At 42.3% G+C, this 16,146-nt stretch overlaps 1 protein-coding gene across 3 annotated transcripts; it reads right to left on the bottom strand.

Moving 5' to 3' along the window:
- Positions 1-253: 253 nt before the first annotated feature.
- Positions 254-16,146, bottom strand: ANXA7 (annexin A7). 3 transcript variants are annotated; one of them, XM_048946787.1, is made up of 13 exons: positions 16,034-16,132; positions 12,292-12,346; positions 10,538-10,736; positions 10,132-10,230; positions 8,958-8,998; positions 7,927-8,029; positions 7,555-7,649; positions 6,212-6,325; positions 4,798-4,968; positions 3,164-3,334; positions 2,980-3,055; positions 1,706-1,818; positions 254-1,215 (listed from the first exon to the last, which is right to left on the bottom strand). In XM_048946787.1, the coding sequence occupies exons 2-13, from the start codon at positions 12,343-12,345 to the stop codon at positions 1,093-1,095; spliced, it is 1,359 nt and encodes a 452-aa protein (XP_048802744.1). In that variant the 5' UTR covers position 12,346; positions 16,034-16,132; the 3' UTR covers positions 254-1,092. The 3 variants fall into 3 exon arrangements, with proteins under 3 accessions (XP_048802744.1, XP_048802743.1, XP_048802745.1); XM_048946786.1 differs by having other exon boundaries at positions 8,958-9,001; XM_048946788.1 differs by lacking the exon at positions 10,538-10,736 and having other exon boundaries at positions 8,958-9,001; positions 16,034-16,146.

Genomic DNA, 16,146 nt, shown 5'->3' on the forward strand with positions numbered 1-16,146 from the left:
GGCAGACATAATGCTGAATGTTTAATAGAAGTGAAAATACTTGAGGGATTTTTGCATGGTGGATTTTTTTATCTGTTACTGTTTTACAAATACTTTTATGTACGTGTGTACAATGAAAGATTTGCCATATAAGAATGGATTCTACCAGCTGCTACTGGTTTTGTTAGAGGGGTAAGAAAAAAAGAGCTTTGCTTTTTGTGTGTGAGGCCTATATATGATATTCACTAGTTAAAGCATTGCTTGGGAATGTTAGGAAACTCATTGTTAGCTGCTGGACTTCATGCTTCCATTAAATTTACGGCTGGGGACAGATTCAGTGTGGTTTTCTATAAAAACAAATGCACTACTCAAAGCTTTTTTCCTTAATCCTCTGAAACCATTGCTGCATCATTTGTATTGTGTGTGTCGCTGTCACTTTCAACTTGGATTAACACATGCTCTGTAGTGTTAGTGTTTGCTTACAGCAAATTACTGAACAATGAGAGAACAATATAACCCACTTTTTTACAAGGCGGTACTTCAAAATTAGATTTGAAATTGCTTCTCCTTTCTATTGCTGCCTTAAGCACAATGCTAACTACCTCCTAATCATAACTAATTTAAGAACTTACATAGAGAAGGCATAGTCATCTTCTGCCAAGGTGCTTAAACTGTACAGTGTGGCTTAAACTGAGCACTTGCTGCTTTTTTCAGCGTTAGGAGGGGAAGACAGAAAAGAATTCTTATTAGAGAACCTTTTTTTTTTGTCGTCTGCAGTTAGCTCTGTAGTTAAGTTTAGAGATTTCAAGGAAGTAATTGTGCAGGAGTTTGTAAGAGGGGAGGTGGTTTTGTCTGGGTAAAAAAACAAGCAAACAAACAAACCTAAGGCTTAGGGCTAGTAGACAAGATATATCTTTTATTATACAATAAAGAGTAATATGTGCTGTAAATTAAGGCAAGTGTAAGTGCAAAAAGCTTAATGAATCACCAAGAAGGCGTGTTTGATTATATGTTATTCTTTTACGCTCAAGAGTAGTCAGTGTCTGCATGAAGCATGTTACATGTCCTTCGGTTTGTTTTAAAAAAGAAAACAAACAACCAGGTAACTGTCTTCTATTGACCAACAATTGCCAGTAGCAAACGCCTGTAATCGCCGCTTGTATCACTTGCTATCATTGTAGCCAGAGTCTTCTGATACATTTCTGTGAACTTCTGTTTAATTTGCACCAGATCGATCTGTGCAAAGAAGATAAAAGAAAGTGTGAGACTTAAATACAAAGTATGATTTTAACTCCTAGATATAAGTGTGCATCTCTTTCCTCACGCTGAACACAAGTCAAGGGTGCAGTGTGCAACTGATCAGTTCTGTAATTTGTACAAGCCAACTGGTCCCTCTACAGCTGCTCCCAAAGCAGAGGCTGGCTTGTTCCTTGCTTTGGTAGCATGGTAGTATCCTAACTTCATAGAGTTGAAGTTGAGATGCTTTTCTGCTACATGGGCAAACAACCACAGTGAGGAAGGAAGACAAGCAGCATTGCTATTTAGCCAGAGACTTAAATTCTATGAAACCTGTCTTCAAAACTTTGTTCATCTAAATCTGAAATGGATGGAAGCTTTACTGCAATGCATGATTGCTACAGCTGTGAAAGAAGGACTGCATAAAAAGGTGGTTAGAGAAGATAGACCTCACAAGGAGTGGAAGGCTACAGAGGAGAAGGTTTCTTACCTCACTGCGAGTGACTACAATTCTGATGAGGGTAGAATCATCTGTGCCAGCTCCTTTCATAGAATGATAAAGCCTTTCTGCAAAAAAGGCTGGGCGATCGAAGGCGCATTGCACTGCAAGAAGGTATATTCTTAGGATTAGTTCCAGTATTGTACAGTGATACTGGCAGGATCAGTTCAGGATTTATGTTGTAGTCAGCTGCAGGTAGCTGTCAATACAGATTCTGTTATTCTGGATTACAGGAACTGTTTTGCTAAAGTGGGTTTATTTTGAAGCTGAACAAATGAGTTATTACTTCACAAGAAAAGTTGTAGATATTACCAGTTAACTTTTCTGAAAGTGCTTTTTACAGGTGACTGAAACCTTAATTCTCAAACAGGTTGTTTCCAGTTCTTTTCCTTACATAGCTGGTACCAGGATATGAGCACTTTTACTGGTGTTCCATTGCTAGGCCCCCAGTAACAAAAGTACAAAAGTAAATAGTTTTCATTCACAAATAGCTACAGAATCTGCTAAATCTGTTAGATTTTTTTTACTGTTTTTTTTTTTCTTCTATGTGATCCTCAGGGATCATTTTTTCCTGCAGAACTTCAGTAGAATATAATCTGGGAAGAACTTATTTAGTATGATAGCCTTTAATCACTATGGCTGCAGAAATGCTGTCAGTTTGGTAAACAGTGGTAGAGCTGGTGTGCAGAGTACTGGTTTCACTTCAGTAACTCATACTGATCTTGTCAGAAGTCATAACAAATTTGAAATGCTTTTCTATAAGTTGGCAGGGATTAGTGAAATCAGAACAGGTCTTCTCTTCTGGTAATGTTCTCCTCAGAAATGTTGAGCTTTTGAGGGGTAAGTGGTGGCAGAGGATTGTAGAGTGAACCATGCCTAAAAGTAGGTTCATGGTGGGTCTGAGATCACATGTGGGGTGGTTCAGCTATCTCTGCCTCTGTTAGTGGCACTGGCTTCATTTTGCAGGGCTCTGAAACACAGAACCACCGGTGCTAAGCAGTGTCCCTTGCTTCTGTGTAGTCACATGTCTTTCTAGACAAGTAGTTTCTGTGTAACCTTCTCTGGTTTCAAACCCCCAGCTAGATGTCTGTTTCCTCCAAGTGCAAAGTGAATAATCTGAATAATTAAAGTTACTTTTGTAGTAATAGGGTCTCAGATTGTATATTCATTTGCCATATGGCCAGTGCTGAATTGGATTCTTCCTCAATTACTTTTAGAAAATTAAATTCTTAGGGGATAAGAGTAAGGAAGAAAGTATCACTTACAAATAGCCTTCAAGCCACGTTCCACATTTCCAGAAAATTCTCGATCAATGCTGCTTGCTAAGTCACGATTAGCAATCTACAAATAAATGAGATTAACTTGTGGATCACAAAATGCAGCAACATTTGGAACCTTAGTTCAAAATATGCTGACCAAACTCATTTGAAGTCAGTGAAGAATTCCTACCCTGGAATACGCCTCAGCTGTTGCTCTCAACTGGGGAAAACTTCTGCTTGCCAGCACCATATTAAAGCAAGATTCATCCGTCCCGAGTTTTCCTTCACCTGCTTGGTAAAGACGCTGAGCATCTTCTTGAGCTTTTTGATAATCCACGGTTTGATTCTCATCCCGGTTACCCTAAAAGCAAGGTTAGCAGAAGTCAAAGGAAGTAGCACAGAGAAGCTGTGCTTTCGCTGCTTGGAGTACAGACCCCAAGCGTGTATCTCCGAAGCTTGAAGTAGGATGAGTGATACCAGTGAGAAATACATTACATTGCTTTAAAACTATTATTTGGATTAATATTTCTTAGAAAAAAATACAATTGTGGCCCAAAACTTTGTCCGTAGGGTTTGGTTTAAACTGTGGATATACTGCGTGTGTATTTGTATATATATACGTACACACTCATATGTTGCTTCACCCATAAATACATTTTCATCTGGTCTTTTTCAGGAACTGCACTCAATTCTGTTTTATTTAATAATGAAAGCTTTCTCTTGATTTGTTTCTAGGCTTCAAGTTGCAATGAATCTTCCTAAATGAACTAATGAATTACCTTTCTGAATATGCACACCTGAAATATCTCAGGTCCTCTATTATATTTAGAATTGCTAATTTCAACTATGAATGTATCCAGAAAATACTTACTATAGTTGTAATATGTCAAGTAGGGCTTATGTGACATTTTATGCGCTTTGGGATTTGCATTCTTGCTGCACAGTGCATGGATGGATGCTGCTAAATGTATTGGCTGAGTAGGCTAAATACACACTCTTAAATACTATTGTGTCTGTAGCTGTTAATATAATATTTAAATTATGTGGTTGTCAGTTACTGTACTGGATTTATCAAAATAAAAATTAGCATGAGCTTCAAGCTTTGCTTTCTTGTGGACTTTGATTTTGTAACTCAAATGCCTGGTGAATAGCTGAGCTCTCATAAAGGTAGAAGCAAACAGAGTAGAGAAGAGTCGTAGAAATTCAAGGCAGGTGTATCAGAAAAATGTGGGAAGTTGCACATGCTGTGTATTTCTTTCTAAACATGGATAACAGCAAGTTACTGTTCTTCAATACAAAAAGAGCCCCAGTAAATAACATGAGATAAGCAGCCTTCAGTGTTCACAGGAGTGTAGTGGTAGCACACGTGTACTGCTGGTTATCTGAAGGGAGGGTTACAATGTGATTTGGAAGGTGATGTTTTGCTTGAGGGAACTCTCACAGATATTTTACGTGCTATAAGGGTCATCCTAACAAAATTACCCAAATAATGTTACGCAAAAAAAAAAGAAAAGCACCTGGCTTTAACAGCAGCATGGAGCACTGCTTACAGCATGTGCTATTTGATTGCATCTGCTCAAAGTATTTACACAGGTCTTCTGTGGGGAATACAGAGTGCTCGATTAAGTCGCTCAATCTGTCATATAGATAAGAAGGAATTCTTCCTTGAGGAGGAGTTGAGGTGTTGTATCTTGTTAGAAAGGAAATTAGTCTAGGGCTGGCTTCTGTCTCTGGCTAAGCAGGCACAGGCAATTCATTTATGGAACAGTTATGGATATATGTAAGGAATGCACGTGCATGTCTTAAAAATAAAAATTGTCTCACTTGGCACATAGACACAAGTAACCGTTCAAAGTGTCCAGAAGTGTCTGCTCTGATGTCTTGTTCGATGTCCCTTCCAAATTCTGATTTATAGCAGTTCACTATTTCTCGTATTTCCTGGTTTGTCCTTGTGCAAAGGATCTCTATCAGCACTCTCTCCTGTGTGCCTGCTCCCTGTAGGCAAAGCAAAAGAAGGCATAACTACAAAGCACTACCTACTTCATTTTGTTTGACTGTAAAAATAAGCAATCAGCTGTTATTTTAAAAGAGGATACGATTCCTATTGTAAGAACAATATTCTAGTTGGTGTGAAAGCACCAAGTTCACCAAATGCTGAACATGGAATGAAGATTTCTGAAATGCTCAGTTCTGCACTGGCTTAAAATAATACCCTGTCTACTATGGCAATGTCAGCCATAGGTAACAGAGTGTAGGTTTAAGAAGAAAATGAAAAAATAATTTGGCAACCTTATTCTGGGAACACATTGGAGGAAGGCAGAGCCTTCTGATAGCCCTTAAAGTCAGACATATGCATGTAAATACTGTGAAGGTGCGTTTCTTATTCCAAAGGTGACTGGTTCCTCTGCATGGAGGACCAGCAGAAACTTTTCATAGCTGGTTTCCTCTCAGGATAGAATTTATCTGGGGGTTCTGAGTACAGACACATCCACTGGCATGACCATCACTATTCGAGCAAGGATTACGTAGGCTTAAATCTATATGAACCTTCTAAGTAGTACTGTAACATGGTTAATTTTTTTAAATGGTTGTGTGGGTCTTGCTCCCACTAAAGCTAGATCTTCATTTGTGCTCCGTATTCTTTAGAGATCTGCATTGCTATCTGAGTTAAGTGACTTGTTTCCAGTAGTCAGCCACTGCCACTCGAGCAAGGAATTCAGGTAAGTTGGACGTACCAGTTTACCTGAGTTAGAAGGTTAAATCAGCTAGCTCACCTAACCCCTAATGTGGATTTAACACCCAAAGAGATTCTTGCATCCCCTGACCTTAAGAAAATACTCCTTCATTTTTGTCCTGTTAAAAAAAAATTAGGTTATCTAAAACTATCAGTTAGTAGCTATGGCTTGTTTCCAGCAGGGAGAGGTATGCAACTTCAGTGTAAACAGTGCTTATTGGTTAAAAGAACTCTGGCTCTCATTAGGTTCTAGCAAAAAGAATGACCAAGAGAGGGGCAGAGAATAAAATTCAATCGTGCAGCATTCATTCCCTGCTGGACAGCTGCTGCAAACTGACCAATCCTGCAGTACTGGCACATGCAGCAGAGAAGAATTCTAATCTCAACAGTCCCTAGATTTGTTTTCCACAGGATTTTTCAACAGTGCAGAGATCAGGTATTTTGTTTTCTTGAATGAGCATTTTTAGATGGTTTTGAACTATTTTGTTCACAGGAGAACCATACCTTCATTGCATGATGTAAACTCCAGGCATCATAGTAGGTTCTAGGCATGAAGAGTGCCAGGATCAGTTCTTCCACATTTCCACTTAATTCAGACTTCAGGTCTTTAATTAAATCCTGTCCAATTAGAAACACAAAAAGGGCATTGTTATATAATATGGGAGTTAGAAATTACTTTAAAACATTGTTCAAATGGCACAAATTTTCACACACACCCCCAGATTAGAGCAGCTGATGAGCTTCTGCTTTTGTTTGCTACAGCACATTACATTGTTATCCATCTCCTGAGAATCCCTAATAGCCACCAAGAGCACGGCCATCACTCCCCTCTTTGAGAATACTGGTAAAACAGATAGCAGTACACATCTGTAACTCTGTAGTGACTGGAGTGCTCACTGAGGAAGGAGTGCTGAGTTCAGTTCCTTCCTGCATCAAGTATTTCCAACCCTACAGCTCCAGCTGCTTGCAGAATTACTTATCGTATTTTAGATACAAACCAACAAGTTCGGCCTGGTGGGGAAAGAGCTGATTTTTTCAGGGGAGATTCAAGTTGGACATTATAAAAAATTTCTTCTCTGAAGGAGCAGCAGTGCACAGGAATGGACTGCCCAGGGAGGTGGTGGAGTCGCTGTCCCTGCAGGAGATGTGGGAATGTGGCACTGAGGGATGTGATCAGTGGGCACAGTGGTGACGTGTTGACGGTTGGACTTGATTTTCAAGGTCTTTTCTAACCATTAAGGATTCTGTGATTCTTTCAGAGCAGTGCTACTAAGCAGATAAAAATGTAACAGCAAAAAGCACAGAAAAGAAATGATTTGAAAGCAAGTGTCTGCAAGACAGACTCCTTTGGAAAAGAACCTTCCATTTTGTATCATAAAGGGGGCAACAGGAGTAGACGTGTCTGCAGTTTTCAGGTGAGCGGAGTTACAGCAATAATGGCATGGAGCTGAGTTACTCCAGCGCACTGTGCCTTAGCAGTGATCCTCAACCAATTTATCAGTTGGCTTTTTAGTGGAAAAAAAAAGTTATTTCAGCACTAATATTTGTGCACAAAACCTCAGGAACATCATACAGTAAGACAGTTTAATCTCAATTAATTTCTGTCTTCTAAGTACTGTCAGCTCAGAAAAGTTTCTGCTTTGCTGAGGGACCTTGCCAGACTGCTGTATGCCCTCACTTCTACCAGGTATCAGAACACTTGAATACCAGGTGTCTACATGGTATGCAGTGAAAAATATAACCCAAAGAGGTGCATTTAATAAATGCCCCAAACCACTCTCCAAGACTAAAATGCAATTGGCAGTTACACATCAGCTGAAATGATGGGTTTTGTTTGCTGAACATACCTTGCCATACATCGTCTTGAAAGCTGCCTTGATTTTTTGCCTTTGGTCATTGGAGCGGTTAGATACAACATCAATGATAGCCTTCTCATCAGTCCCTTGGAAACAGAACAGCAATGTAATAATAACCTTGTAATAATCCATCTAAGGCAGTGCATTTTTTAATCTCACATTTTTGCATAGTTATATAATAAGTGCATGAATATCATTTAAGTCTGTTTACCAAATTTTCTTTGTAAAGAGATTTCTACTAAATCTCTTTTGGTGTGACTTTTGATGAGCTTTTGGAAAAATGAATACCTTTATGGTTAGGTACAAACTGAAGCACCAAATGGCATTAACACGTTACAAATGTAATGCCTGTTGCTTACTTACCAAAACCCTTCATAGCTTTGCGCAGAATTTCTGCATCCCTTCCAGCATCAAAGTTTGGAGCAGCTTGAATTGTGCCCTGAGTGTACTGAGCCATTGCTGCAGGCTGAAAACAAAAGCGATGTATAACTAGCTATCCTGCACAATACTAATTCAACTTTAAATAACTGCTTAGCAGTGAGTACTTCAGAGGGAGGAGTCACAGAATGGTTTGTTCCACTTGTTCTGCTGGCTCACCGTTTTTCTCTGACACAAAATCAGGGTGACAGTTGTGTTGAACAGCTTTGGTTGACCACCACTGCCAGAGCAATGCCTTTATGCAGGCCTGCATGTTGAGCATACAGAGATACTGACTGATGGTTTTGTTTGGGGTGTATTCTGAGTGTGGCCAGGAACTCTGCAATGACTTCATTGCTTTTACACCAAAGGAAAGTTTGTCAGTGTGAAACAGTTGATAATGTAGGACCAATTCATACCCTTTCATATCAAACTCATTGAGAAACACTGTATTAAAATGCCTGTAGGCAAATACATGACAGCTTACATTTTATTACTTTCAATTAATTATTCAAATTATAGAGTAAATCGGAATCCTATTGAAAGCAATGTCAACAAATCAATTACTTTTCTGCATGGCAAGATGCATACTCTGTTTTGGTTTTTTTCCTTTTTTCCCTGTAGCAGAAAGCCCCTCTGAAATTCTGTGATAGACAACCTGAGTGCTGCAGTGATGCAGTGACGTTCAGGGTTGTATTACCTGAGTTCCCCTTTGCCCAGAACTGCCTCTAATAGCAGTTCTTCCTTGCACTGGGGACAAAATGAGGGACTGTTATTAAACAACCTTTATTAATAATATCAGAATACATTTTCAGCCATCAGTGCCTGTTTGTCTGTGACGCATCCCCAGCTCGTATTCAGGCCTCCTCCCTAATATTTGCCATACACCCAATCTCCCACTAACAGCAAGGTGAAAAAAATAGAGAAGCAACATTAAGATCTTATTATATTAAGATAAAAGAGCACACAGCACATACCGGACCAGGCGTCGGTGATGGTGCTTGTCCACCAGGATAGCCTACTGAAAATGAATGAAATAACAAGATAAACAGATTAATTATGTTTGTTCTTATTATATAAACACTACTTAAGCTGAAAGTAAAACCATTTATAAACATGGTAAGTTACAGGTCTACCACAGCAATAACCTATATGCTAAGTAACAATACCTATAACTGAAGCTCTTGCCATTGAGAACAGTGGGAAGAAGCAATCACGAAGCATTCTGGTAGATACTTTAGTGAGGCACTAATAAAAATGCTAAATTTACTGGTGCTGTGAGAGCTGGAAGAATCTCTCCTTATTAAATATGGCTGCCATTGATGAAAGCCAAGATGGTCCATGCAAATGAGGAATGCACGTCCCGTGCTCTCTGGCAGAGTCATTTTATTTATGTTAAAATGTCTACAGCATATTAACAACAAATGCTGAGAATTCACTGGTGCAAGAACTGAAGAAATCTCATTTCATGTTCAAAATCATTGTGAATACAAAAGATGCAACCACTTTTTAAAACTGGTATTTTTATCTATAGTGCATATGCACAGTTATTCTTGTTTTAATGGCAGCTTAATTATTAAAGTCAGTGAAGCAATCATTAAAAGAAAGTTTGCTGCTCTGAATTTCTTGCAGACGCAACTGACATCCCAGGACAAAAATGTTTTTGATGGTAACTGACTACTCAAAGCATGAAGAACAATGCACTGGGTTTAAGCAGCGGTGTGCATTCTCCTTTCCACTCCCTCGTAATTCCTGGGATCACTGTGAACACATATCTGCTCAGGTTCCTGAAAAATATATCCATGTCTCTGAGATGAGCAGAACTGCCAGATATCTGTTGAGTGTGGATTCCCAATTTAACATTTCTGGTCAGATAAGTGCAGTTTGAAGAAGGATAAGCACCTAACCAATTACATCACGATCGTTAAGCACTGACAGCCATCCCCTTTGAATGCAGCACATAAAGGTGATTCTCACCTTCTCTTCACTTGTCAGGAAAGGTGAGAGGACACGCACAGCATACAGACCTCAATGGCTAACAGTAACAAAGCTAAGGGCCTATTGTTTTTTCTTACTATCTATCTTGGGATCTGTTGGTTTAGCCTTGGATTCTTGACGTATCATACATATGGCACGGAAACATCCACATACCAGGAATTTGTGCTGGTCCACCTCCACCATAGCTTTGGGCAGGAGGCTGGGGATAGCCACCAAAGCCAGGGCCAGTGGGAGGCACGCCAAACCCAGGGCCTGTGGGAGTTAGGAGCAGATAACAGATTTTAGCGCACAGCATTTCTGGTTTCTGGCACAACATGAGCCACGGCATTGAGCTGCACAAGAGATTGTTTCTTTTCTCTCTATCTGTGCAGTGGCTCACAACCCAAAGCCATCAAAACTCTGCTATTAGCATGCAGGTACTTATTGGTATGTAGCAATCTGGCTGTCTAGACCCTGCTGCCTAAATTGATCACTGAACAATCGCTTGCTTTTCTTTACTACTTTCCCGAGCACAAAGACTTGGTTACAACAGAAATAACTCCCAAGGGCTGGATCTTACCTCCAGGATAAGATGGCATTCCTCCAGCCTGGGGAGCTCCAGGGAAGCCCCCTGGGGCAGGATATCCTCCTGCCTCTGGATACCCAGCACTGGGTGGTGCTGCAGGAAAGCTCCCTCCTCCTGCTGGAGGATATCCTCCAGGAGCAGCAGGGTAGGTGTACTGCCCAGCGGGCGGATAGACAGACTCCTGTCCTGTGGGCTGAAATACAAAGAACCCACGAGATGTCTGTACTCTATTACAGAGTGAAAACTCAAGCTACTAAAATGTCCATATATGTGTAATAACGTGATTAGGTTTAGCTCTTAGGAGCAGCAGCAGCATTCCCTAAACCTAGACACGGGCCTTCTGGCTGGGTCCTCTGTTGCATCTCCCTAGCAGTAAAATCTAGCTCAAAGGTTTTCCTCAGGTTTGGCTGTCCCAAGATCCCCACCACCACACCATTGTGCCCAGGAAGATCCCCTTCCCCAGCAGTGCAGTCTAACCTTGTTCAGCCAGACTCAACAAAAAGATTTTAATAGGATTTAGATTTGCAAATCCAAGGTTAGGATCCCGTAGGCCTGCTAGGATGACTATCAATATTACAGAAAATAATTTCACATTGATTTCTTGCACTATTGCAGACTAGAAAGCCTAGCATGGCTACTCTGGCATCTACATGGTCTTTTAAATTCGTGAACCGAAGCTGCTAGATTTTAGATGCCGGCTTAAAAAATAATCATAGTATCATTTGAGTTAGAAGGGACCTTAGATGTCATGTAGTCCAACTCCCTTGCAATGAACAGAGACAATTGTGAGGGTTCAGCAGAACGTTGAATGGGGTAAAGAAATCCCAAAGTTAAGAAAGTCTGGCTTCTGACACGGTTATCTCTTTAGTCTGACTGACTTTGGTGTTTCAGAGGGAGTCTGGGTAAATTGCAAAGCAAAATAACTGAAGAATTTACTGCATATTCTTTGAGTTTTTCACTATCTTGTGGGACATGGGCTGAGCTCTATTTTAAGTCTAGTCAAGTACTGCATAAATAGTATTGCCACAATTACGTTATGCTCAGTGCCTTACTAATTAAAGCACGATGTTGTGTTGAGCTTTGAAAAAAACAAAACAAAACAAAACACTGCAACATCAACCATGCCTGATACATTCCAGCCTTCCAGTTTCACTGGAGTTTTCAGTCCATTCAGTCATGAACTGAAGGTGGAATAAAGTACTGTGGCTGAAGGACTGGGGGTCAAAGTCAAGTTAAAGTGTCCAATATCCTCAGAAAAATATTTACTCAGTGTTGTGGGAAAGCTGGGCTCTTGAGCTTGGATTGCTCAGCAGCTTTACTCCTGAACGAAATGGCCAGGATGTGGGCATACAGGTGGTTTGGTAGACGCTGGTTCAGACAATACCCTGTTCCTAAAGACCCTCATATTTGTTAGCAATTACCAATGCTTTAAAAATAAATCAATAAATAAAGCACCATTTTGCTGAGGTAGTTAGCTATATGCATGAGAAAACAAAACAGAATGAAAATGACTAAAAACATCAAGGTAACAACCTGAACAAGAAGCAGCCACCCACCCTCTGGAACAACGGGCGATATTATAAAATATATATTGGACTTCCTTCTTGGAGTTCATTTGAGATAAAGGTAAAGTCACACTCAGAGACGGATATATGGATAAAAACAGCTGCTATTTACATGCATACAGTAAGAAGGGATGTTGACTCTAAATACACTGGGAATGCAACACAGGTAAAAGCCATACTTACAGGGTAGCCAGGGAAAGCAGGGTAGCCAGAAGGGGGATAACCTGGGTAGGACATTCTGGAAGAAAAAAAAAAATTCCCTGTCAGTCACTACAGGAGTGTGTAGCTGCCACTTGTTGGTTTAGTAACTGTGACGTTACTTGAGCAACTCAGTTACTTCATTCAGTGTTGCTAAAAGTACTCATCAGCTACAAAACCACAAACCTTTTCCTTTTTTTTTTTTTTTTTTTTTTTTTTTTTTTAATACTTTTTATTTTCTTTACACAGAACAGCAAGCAGAATTCAGAAGAGAAGCATCATCAACTTTGTAATTACATGCTACCTTAATTAGGTCAGATATATGTTGAAGCACAGTAAGAGTGCTGAACCTCCAAAAGTAATTCTGAAATACAGGTTACAGAGCTTGAAGTCTCAGCAGGAAGGGGCTGAGCCTGTGTCAGAACAGAGACAGAAGAGTTAGGCTCAATTCCATGCTTGTATCCTGTCAGCCTGTGCCCCTTCACTCACAGGAATAGCTCCTGAGAGGAGAACAGTACTTGATGTATCCCACAGAGAACCATCTAATAGAAATGTATCTTTTGTCTGCTTTTGGCTGTTCTTATGAAATAGACGCATGCACCAAAATGATTTCAAAGATCAAATAATGGGGTTTAAACTAAGAAGTTCTAACTTCTTGAATAACACAAGCCAGAATTGATGCTAGCTGTAACAAGTATGACAAGTAAGCAGGACAGCTCAAGTGTGGGAGGACCAGGGTGGTTCAGCAGCCACACGTCTATTACTTTGACCTTTGAGTCCCTATTAAGATCCCACATTTGTCTGTCTCCAAAACATAAGAAATGACTCAGTGTTTCTTTTCCTGATGGTAATGACATGGTGCATCCTGCAGAATTAAACTGCGCCCAGTGCTGGTCAGTGCACCGTGAAAAGGATTTGCAAAGATCCGAATTTTAATCCAAAGAGCTTATTTAAGCATAAGAAGATAACACTATAGATGAAGGTTTGTATTAGCACAATACAAACTTACACGTGACATACAATAAATTGAAGAAAAGGGCATAGAAAAGTTTTGCAAGTGTTTGTTTCCTGAGCCTGCAGGCCTTTCAGTCTTTAAGTGACTGTTCTGCCAAAAAATGCCTCCGTGAGGCATTCCTGTCTTGCATAACTGAAGAGGGAAAGAGGTGGAGGAGCTGCTGGGTGGGGGCCTCACACAGAACCGACCTCCACAGCAGCTCCAGGCGTGTTGTCTCTTGTGCAAGAGCTGCTGGCTGGAAAGGGAGGGGATCTGTTTCATTTTTTTAAATCCTTTAAAAATAAGTGAAGATGCTGTTTCAAAATTCGTGAGCAGAAAGAGCAATCTTAGCCTCCCTACAAATACTTTATGCCAATGGAATTATTTCTGTTTGTTATTTCAAAATACTACTGCCCTCACGCTCAAACAAAACACCAAAATGAGGAAGCATCCAGGCAGGAGTTCAGCTCCCAGCTACTTCCCCAGTACCCCACATCTTACTGTACTCCCCCTGCATTACTTCATTTGTGCAGGAGATTTCTGTTTCCTGCTAATAACTATTTCAATCCTTTTCTTAATAGAAGGACTGGGGGATTAGAAACAGAAGAAGACAGGGACTGGGAGTTACTCATTGCATGTTTATGAGGCAGTGTCCTAGCTGCACAAATCAAAGAAAATGGGAAATACAAAAATGAATTGTAATACAGTTACTAACTATTCGCATTCCTAGGTATTCCACAGGCAAACAAATGGATCTGAAAGCCATCTTCTTGCTGTGTTGTACCACTAATTCCACAAATGCTGCCTTAAATGCCTCTGACTTACTGTGAAAAACATTAAAACTTAGAGCAGGTTAGTTCAAATGAGAGCCAAAGCAATCTTGTAGATAAGTACAGCCATGTGGTCTCACAGTGATAAAGCAGGAGAACTGCTTCAGGGGGCTTTCTTCGTAAGAAAAGGAGAAGAACTGTGTGAGGTGTACTTGGAAATCATAACTGTAAACACTTTAATCATAAACACTGCTAATTGCCATATGTTTCCCTCAGAAGAAGCACACGGGCAGTACCTGTGCAGTATCTACTACTGACAGCTATGTGCATTGACTTTTCATTCTGGCTTTCCACACATTTCTTCCACTTCTGTTACTTAACCATGGGCTGCAGCTCCCTTCAGGAAGAAGACAACTGCCAACACTTCCTTTGGGTTTCAGTGTCACTCTTTCCACTCAATGGGAAAACAGAGTGTCAGCAAAACTGGCCATTAAAAACCTCCAAACTATTGCAGCTTTACGCTCCGTGTAATTCAATCAAAGTCACGCTGTTAAGCAGGCAGTAAGGTGAAGCCTGTAAAACAGGCAGGTGTGCACAGTATCACATCTCCTGTGCTCACACTGCTTTTTGTAAGGCAGCAGCAGCCGGTGGCTGCAGGTCAGCTGTTCCAACAGCTGTACAAAGTGTAATTAGTATACAAGTGGGACCCAGCAGTATTTTATCTGTACTGAAACATACCAGTGTTTAAATTGATTGATGAGATACTTAATGTAGAATGAAGTCAGTTTTTTCAGCCATGTTCCCCATTGGCTGTCAAACAAATTCTGGCACAAAAGCTTTTTAGGATTCTGGTTTCCAAGCCTCCTTTGCAAGGAAGGCGGTATTTGTGATTAGCAGATCACCCACCCGTGCACACCTGTGACGTACACGGCCTGTTGCAGTGCTTAACTCTTTCCTTACTGGCACTGCGTGGGTTCCATTTCTGGGACGTGGGTAACTGCTGGTGCGTTTTGGGGCCGGCACCGGGATTGGCAGCGTTTCGTGTGATCACCAGCTCTAGCAAGACCCCAGTTCCTACTTCTTGTGTTTGTAACTCAGAAAAGTGACAGCGTTTTCTTGGTCAGACGTACTGTGGTGAAGGGGTCAGGTAAGGACTTCAGCCCCGGTCCCTGCAGGCGCTCCGCAGCCGGCTGCACAGTGCCGTATGGCGATACGGGCTTCTCCGACAGCAGGACTCGAAGTCCCTTCAGAACGCACCGACCGGACAGCAGCGCGTACCGAAGCAGCTCTCGTCATATCCCGTCTTACAGATACACGTATTCACAACAGCAGTACCTGATTTCGGACCGCCTGCTCCCGCTCCGAGCTCAGCCCGAGAGCCGCGGAGCGGGGCAGAGGCCGCTGCCGCCCGTACAGCCGACAGGAGGGCGGGCTCTGCTCGGTACCGATACCGGCCCTCCCTCGGCGTCCCGCAGCGGAATGCAATGGGAGCCGCCATCCCGAGGCTTCGCGGGCCTTTCTCGTCGGAATCGCAGGTTCGGACGGTTTTTATTTGCTTCGGGGACTCTGGACGGGATCGACTCCGGCGATGTAACGCGGGGTTCGGCGCGGGCAGCATCCCGCCCTGCGGCGGCTGGAGGACCCCGCCTGCGGCCGGAGCCGCCGCCCGTCTCGGTGCGGTCACGCAGCGCCGCGGGCTCTCGCCGCAGGGCCGCGGCTCTGTTGGCCGGCCGTCCGCGCGGAGGCGGTACCGCTCTCGGTACTTGCCCTGAGACGGCGAGGGACCTGGTTCCCGCTCCCCAGCGGACCGCGCCCTCCCCCGGCGGGGCACCTGCCGGCCGCCGAGTCCCGCCGTGCCCCATCGCAGCCTCCCGCGGGGAGCGGCCGGGCCCGGAGCGGGGGACGCGCGCGCGGCGCCGGGCTGATCGCCTTTCTTCCCCCTGCCCGCCCCCAGGCGCCTCACCTGAAGGAAAAGCACGGAGCCTCCGGCCTCTCTGCAGCAGCTACACCGCAAAATGGAGGCCGTGTGGCCGGGAGGGACCCGCCCCGCCCCCGGGTCCGCCCCGGCCCGGCCCC

The sequence above is a fragment of the Lagopus muta genome, chromosome 5 (genome assembly GCF_023343835.1).
Source record: "Lagopus muta isolate bLagMut1 chromosome 5, bLagMut1 primary, whole genome shotgun sequence".
Classification (NCBI taxonomy): domain Eukaryota; kingdom Metazoa; phylum Chordata; class Aves; order Galliformes; family Phasianidae; genus Lagopus; species Lagopus muta.